At 41.9% G+C, this 7,687-nt stretch overlaps 1 protein-coding gene across 4 annotated transcripts in view; it reads right to left on the bottom strand.

The window, feature by feature from the left end:
- Nucleotides 1-3,039: 3,039 nt before the first annotated feature.
- WHSC1 (Wolf-Hirschhorn syndrome candidate 1) overlaps nt 3,040-7,687 on the bottom strand; it is a 74,337-nt gene continuing 69,689 nt past the window's right edge. For all 4 annotated transcript variants that reach the window (XM_017820727.1, XM_017820729.1, XM_017820728.1 and 1 more), the window contains 2 exons: nt 6,398-6,602; nt 3,040-5,493 (listed from right to left, as the gene is read on the bottom strand). In XM_017820727.1, the coding sequence (XP_017676216.1) occupies nt 5,228-5,493; nt 6,398-6,602 (471 nt within the window). In that variant the 3' untranslated portion in view covers nt 3,040-5,227. The remainder of the gene's footprint in view (nt 5,494-6,397; nt 6,603-7,687) is intronic.

The following is a 7,687-nucleotide window of genomic DNA, read 5'->3' as shown; positions in this document are numbered from 1 at the left end:
GTGACGTTCACACACGTGCTGTGTAAGCCCAGACAGACCAGCCAGCTGTGACCCTTCGTGTCAGGGCTGTGCTTCACCAGCTCTGTGAGTGCTTGTAAAAATAGTACCTACTATGAAAAGATCCACGCTTTCAAATGACTCTGCACTGAGGTGGGAGCAGGTGTTGCTTCTACTTCAGTCTTGCACTAATGGGCCCCTGGAGCAGCTCAGTCGGCTGAATAACCCAGCTGTGGGGGGTTAAGTGGTTCCTGCCCTCAGCTGCTCATTCTCTCCCCAGGGGAGGTGTTAGTGTGTTTCAAAAAACATATAAAATATATCAGTGCTCTGATCTCTCTCAACTATGTCAGATGAATAAATGGATGGCAAGAGAGGTACATCTGCCATTGGAGACAGACAGGTTGCCCAGAGAAACTGTGGATGCCTCATCCCTGGCAGTGTTCAAGGCCAGGTTGGATGGGAATTGGAGCAACCTGATCTAGTGGAAGGTGTCCCAGCCCATGGCCAGGGGGTTGGAACTGGATGGTCTTTAAGGTAACTTCCAACCCAAACCATTCTGTGACTCTAATCTGGATCAGCAGCAACATAGGTGTTCCCTACAACCCTCCCCAAACCCCAGCACAGGCACAGGTCCCTGCACCCTCCCTGCAGTCTCCCTCACGCTGTTGATTTAGGAGACAGACATGAAGTTTCTCAACTGGCAAAAGGCTGTGGTTTTTCCAGGGAGCAGCATAGGGACACAATCCTGATGCACAGCACTAGCTGAGCTCAGCAGAACAGTAAGCCACTAGTATCAAAGCAGTTCTCTGAAATGCTTTTTAAAAAAACGTAGCTGCTGTCAGACATAGGAGAATCTACACATGAAGCCAAACCAGACCCTCCTTCCCCCACAAAAAAACCCCAACCTGTCTGAACAAGCAAAACAGTCAAATTCAGACCTGGGCAAGCAGGACCAGCGCCTGTGACAGCAAAAGGAACCCGAGGGAACGGCGCTGGTCGGGCTGAGTGGCTCCAGCTCAGTGTCACTAGAGCCTGTAAAATTATGAGCACAGTGCTCTCACAGGAAAAACTGGACTGCAAAAAATGTCAGTATTTTTGTGATAAGAGAGGCTGTGAAAACAAGCCAGAGCACAATCATTATCACCTCCATGTAAGCGTAAAACAGTATTTCCATGGCGTCTCTTAGGAAGTCCTGGAGTGTAAGTTTTCCCTATGAAAGAACAAAACCCCATTCCCTTGCTGTCAAACCATGCTTGCCTAGTACGTATCATTTTTCTTTAAAGAAAAAAATTTGGTGCAAAAATAAGTATATAGAGCTGTTTTATAAAAAAAGACTTAGCAACTTCTTAAATAACTAGGAATGAAATTCAATATTTAATAAGACATTGAAGTTTCTCAAGCAGTCAGACATGGAATAATATGACTCAACAATGTGGAAAAATCCCATTAATACGTCTTTCAAGATATTTTGCTTTTCCAAGTAATTCAAATTAAAAAAAAAAAAAGAAAACCTAAACCTGACCATGAACACAAAGCTACTGAACAAAACAGACATTTGATTATTCTTCCTAGAGTGTACGAAAATACATCTAACATATTCAACTGAAAACTGTTCCCATTCTTGCTCATGTGATAAGAGAACAATAAATTCTGAAATTGGCTGTCATGTATCAGCTTTTGGCTGGAAAAGGAAAGACATTTTGCTACTTTGATGGGCAAAACACAGAGAACATAATTTAAGGCCACATAATTTGCCACACTTAGATTTTGTTTAGATGAATTTATAACAGAAAACCTTTTAAGTTGCTGAATGCTAGGAAGTATTGAGTTGCATCATGAGAAAGCTCAATTTTTGAAGACTGTTTTACCTCTTATTTGAACAGTGGGTGTCTTATTTACAGGGACTGGGACCAGTTTATCACCATGTGGGTATAACCAAAACTGTGTATCCTACACCCTCTATGTCACTTCTGATGGACTGGTAATGATGGATCATTTGCAGCAGCTGCCCAGGGCACACCTGACACCTGAACCTACAAGCTGGGTGTTAAAAGAACTCTGCAAGGAGTGTTTCTTTGTCTTCACACCGAAGACTCAGCTGTGATAACTCTCCTCCGGGGAGGCATTAGCATCTTCACACCCAGCCTGAGGGGTCATCTCTGTCCCAGGGACTGGGTTATACATCTGTCTTTGGGGGTTAAAACCAGTTTTTCTCTGTATCATTGCATCTATCGTAATAGTTTTTTGTAAATTGTAACTCTGACTTACAATCTCTCTGGAGTTGGATTCATTTCTCTGGCTGGTTTACTTTTAAACCAGCACAGTGGGAGAAGGAAAATAGTGGAACAACTTTTCTTTTGCCCTCTTTTTTAAACAAAACTTCGGCCTATTTTCCCAGGCTGCAGAGCAGGGTGCAGAAGCCTTCATTAAAACACACGTAAACACCACCTTTCTTGACTCAGAAACTAAAACTCTCCCAGACTGCCACGTGAGTGACTGAGCTGAGCTGGGCAGTACGTATTGAGGGGGAATATGATCCACATGTGCCCAGCAGAAGGAATGAATCACTGGGAACTCAAAAGGGAACTCCTGGTTTGCAGTCTCAGTGATGCAAAGCTCCATTGGCCCCGAGAGTTGAGTAGTAAAGAGCAGGGAAGAGGTAGAAGGAGGCGGGAAGTGGAGCAGCCGCTCCCTCAGATCTGTTTGTGTGAATGTAAGGAGGGCTCGGAGGGGTCGCTTTGGACACCCAAGTCCTTATGTCCCCACAGACAGACACAAAGGGGTGGCTGTCCTGCATCCTGCTGTGATAAATGTGCTTGTGACCCCACTGGAGAGGCAGGCAGGGAGCTGCAGGCTCCGCACCTGATCCCAAACCGGAGGGTGTTACTGCAGCAGTGCCCGTCAATAACAGTTTGAGACAGTGGCTTCGGCCTCTCAAGGCCCGGGGCATCACTGTTCCAGAGTGCCAGGGCTGTTACACCTACACATGAAGAGGAAAAAGCAACACACCAACTGAAAGAAATTAACAAATTATAAAAGCAATGGAATGTAAAGGTAAAATTTTATAATAACTTATTTAAAGGTATTCTTACAAAGCCTTCCTTACATGGTATAGTATTCAAAGAATGGTCCCAATGACATCAAATTCCTTCATTTTGTTTAAAAGCAATGAGGAAAATATTTCTGCTTTACTATCTGACCTCGTTTTCCTCCCTGCAACCCCCGATATTAGAGAAACATCCATAGTACCATCTTTTGGTTTTGATTTTAGGCACAGGACTGTTCTTCAGTCCCATGGCAGAAAGTTTCCCTCGAAACCAATTAAAGAATCTTGAATTTTAGCTCGAATGCAAGGCTTGGCATACCATTTCAAGAAATGCAAACATGTAACACTTCCCCTGATTTTGACCTGTGCTATTTCTTCAAAATTATTTGAAAAAAATTAACCTTCCAACAGTGTTTATAAAAACTGATTCAAAGAACAAAGCAGTTTGGTCACAAAACAGGAACAAAAGAGTTCAGGATACGGCAATGCAACATTTAAAACCTCTTTCAATTAATACCTTCTAATAAAACCAAAGTTTTTACGTGTTGGGAATAAACGGGGATTTTAATAATTCAAAAAAACTATATATCTGCAATCAAATCCTGAAGAAATACCTTGGGGAAAAAACCATACACTTTCATGATATAGCAAGGCTTCATTTTCAAAAGGGCTACACAGACTTTTTGCACTATTAAAGGCAAACTAAGCTAGAACATACACAAATGACTAAATGGACGTGGAGGCGCCCGTGGTGTTCACAGAGGGTAGATGACAATGGCACAAGTCAGAATGTGCTTGTAATGCTGCCTAATCACGGGGCCAAGGACATGCACTGGGAAGAAAACTGCCAGGTGTTTTCCTTTACTGTTTTTTCCTAGTTCTAATATTTCCATCAATACTAAATCTCGTAAATTCATCTCACTGTGAGAACCCAACGCTGATGAGAGCAAAGGATTCAAAACAGCTTTGCTGACACAACACAGTGGTGATGAGATAGTCAAGAGCAGAGCTTGTAAAATTGTAACAAATAATTTCAGTCTGTCAAGTCAAGTAGCCAGTTACAAACTTTATTGAAAAGAACAGACAGGCTAAATTTTGTATTAAAGTACTCCTTACGTGCTTCTTCAAAAATCTGTTTCACTTTTACTTAGTTGTTTTGAATTTAGTTTTTGCACTTTAGTCAAGCTTCACCTTCTGTTTCATTCACAGGGGTGGTTTTACCTGTTGTTGGGCATTTCTTGCATTATCATAAAGTTGTAGTGCTTGGACTCCAAGCATTCCAAAGAAATGTTTGCCTCTGTGTTTTACCTGACATTAGAAAAAAAAAAGATCAAGTAATTTTTTCCAAATAATAGGTTTTGTAAGATTTATTTTTATTAAACCACAAAATTTCTAGGGTATTGGGCCTACACTGCAAGACAATATCCCTTTAAATCCTGACTTGTACAGCTCTGCAGGACCAAGTCACTTCTATTTTGCTGGGATGAAACACAGGAAAAAACAGTATAGAAAAAAAATCCCTAACAAAGTAGGATTTCCCCTCTCTGGTGTGGGGTATGCCTTTCCACGTACTACACTTCTCGGTGGAAGGATATTTAAGAACATGATTGTTTGATAATAACTTTTAAGAGCACAAACAAATTGGGGGGGGTGTGTGTGGTTATAGCGAGATACACACCTGGACCATGACTGGCATTCAAGCACTTGCTCAAAAACACACAAGGCAAGCAAATCTTATTGGGACCACAGACCAAGCCATTTCTTACTCAAAAGGACTTGAGAGCTAACAACTTCTTTCAAGGATATACTATTTTAAACATCTGTTGGTTGACAAATACTATCTCAAAAAACTATGTTTACGCCTACCTGGTTTGATTTTTAACCTACCTCCAACCTGCAAGTATTTTGGAGGGAACATTTTACATTCGTAACAATTCAAGTGTAACTGTAATGCTGAGTAATAAGTTTGGTTTGTCCTGAAGTTTACTGAACTATGCAGTTCGTTATCAGTGCAGAAGCAGCAGAAGACTGCTGTGGTTGGCTCAGTGGAATTATAAAAACAAAACAAAAAATCCCCCCACCCCATGTAACCTTTACAGAATATATGTAAAACTGTGTCCTTCCCTGGTCATATTCACAACTTATCTACAAGATAGTGTTAGCAGTAGAAACTGCAGTCCATGACTATTTGCATTCAGCTCTCATCCATCTGTTCCTCTTTCTCCTCGGCTTAAACTTGTTCAGTTTTCTGCGGGGTTTCTCAGTCTTCCGAGTTTCAACAGAATCCACCCCGAGAACATGTTCAGAGCAGCATAACTGTCCATTCAACATAGAATTTAGTACTGTCCTGTCTTGGTGCTCCTTGCACAAGGAATTTGGGCAGAAGTGGCAGAAAGAAACAGAAGGTTTGCCACAAACATCACAGTGGTGCCAAGGACACTCCCACTTCCCTGCAGTCAAAAAACAAAGAGCCCATTAGTGAGTGGGGAGTAAAACATGGCATCCTCTCTGAAAGAAGTTTTGTAGCAGCTGAACAACACACAACTTTCCTGACAAAGCAAATGAGACAGCAACTACTGGGGCTAATCTCAACACAAAATGCTACATCCTACTTCTAAAGCTCAGCTGACAGCTGTAAGGAGCACACTTGACATACTCTCAATTTAAATACAGCAGACAGCTCCAGCTAGAAGAAAGTATTCAGGCTTTACATAACATTTTACAGAACTTGCAGGCTAGTAGAGCACCCAAACATCTGCTCTACTGCTGCCTATTACAGCACTCACCTGTCTGTTGCCAGTTTTGCTCAGGGATGGCTGGTGTGCTTCACCTACGGCTGCTCTTTCGCCCCAGCATGCTTTACCCAATCCTTGTTTTACTTGTTTCTGGGATAACAGGCTTTCCCTGCTTCCCTTCTTCATATCCCACCTGACATGGCTGTTTGGAACCAGGTAACTCCTGTGATATCTAGAAATGCAAACTGACTGCTGCTCCTAATTTTCCTACTCGCCTCCTTCAGAAGCTGCTGTTATTCCTCTGGCTTGAGCTCAAAGGGCTTCATGCATTTCTCAGATATAAAACAACTTTCCTGTGACAGTGATGTACTCAACTACCAGGTGATGTACTCAACTGCCTACATTTGTAAAGCAAACAGCCCATTTTAGCAGAGAGGCAGGAGGAGGCCATCATTTTGTCTTTGCATCCAGGAGAAGCTGCTCCTATGTGATGCAGGAGCAAAGTTCTCTCCACACAAACCCAGTATTTTCAAGATGACACTCCTGACAAGGTTTGAATGCAATAAATGAGGTACCTGCACGAGTTATTTATACAAGTGTAAGAGGTGGGCTGACTCACCAAAAGGACGTTTCACCAAACCAAGACAGGAGAGATGATAAGCTTTAGTACAAGATTTCCTGTCACACAGTACCAGCTGGCCTCCATCCCCACAACGGAAACAATCATCTTCAGATTCCTTCTTCCCTTCATTTTTCATTCTGCGTCTCCGTGTTCTCTTTTTGGTCTTTTTGCCTTTTTCTTCTGAGGCATTAGTGGAAGAATTCTAAAAGATGCAAATCTGTTAATGCCAGTTTTGCAAAGCAAAAATATAACACAACCTAGACAAGCTGTTGGCACACCTGGCAGACTCTGCACACAGCCAAAAACTTGACTTGGGGCAGACCTGTCCAGTGCCTCACCATACTGATCTGTGTTGGCAAAACCCCCACACTGACCCTTGTGAAAAGTCATCCTAAAACCAGATCTTGTCTCTACAGTACCTTCCCTACTGGAAACCCCCTTCACTTTCTTGTCACTGACAAAAGGTCTTCAAATTTCCAGTCTGATCTACTTGTGGCTAATTTACCCCCATTTTGTACTTGCACCACCAATCACTTCAATACTCATTTTTCTCTTCCAGTTGTGAATATTACTGCTGGAATTACCAAAACCTGCCTCTATTTCTCTTTGAGGAACAGACAGCAGAACTTCAGGAACTGTAGCTGTGCCTGTAATGATAGAAAGAATTTTCCAAACCTTATCTCTATTTCAATCTGACATTCTGCTGCTTGCACTTCACTAAATCATGTAAAATTCTGGATGTTTTTTCAACATCCCTACCATCATTTCCCTCCCTCTTACCCCAGTAATCATTACCTACTTTCTTTGAAATTAGCCCATTCTATCTACGAATGCAGACAGCTCTGCAAAACTGAACTGTAACATTTCATTTTTTCATGGCTGTCTGTGCAAATGGACCACAAGCTTATGTGAAACTTCCCCTAAGCCTATCTCTAAATAAAAAAACAACTGTGTGAACTCTGGAGATTTTCAGTCCACCCTCTGAAGTGGCTGGTACTGAGCAGTGTGAAGGGCTACAGGAAGGTGCAGCTTTTGAACATCCACAGGCGGTACTTGTGCCTTCCTTTGCACTCCTATTCCAGTCCTTCAGGAAGCCCCATCAACTGCTGGATTACAGGTTTTAAACTAATCTGGCAGGAATCATACAGATAATTTCTTGACATAATTTGATATCATTTTTTCCTCATTCAAACCTCACATTTTTTATTCTTCAGTTCAACTGATTTTTCTTTAATGAATCTTAAAGTAATAGTATTTAAAGGTTTAGATGGGAGAAATATAAACTGC

Source organism: Lepidothrix coronata, unplaced genomic scaffold, assembly GCF_001604755.1.
Source record: "Lepidothrix coronata isolate B3197 unplaced genomic scaffold, Lepidothrix_coronata-1.0 Scaffold85, whole genome shotgun sequence".
NCBI classification, from domain to species: Eukaryota; Metazoa; Chordata; class Aves; order Passeriformes; family Pipridae; genus Lepidothrix; species Lepidothrix coronata.
The sequence above is the reverse complement of the archived record's forward strand: the minus strand, read 5'-3'. Positions and strand labels throughout refer to the sequence as shown.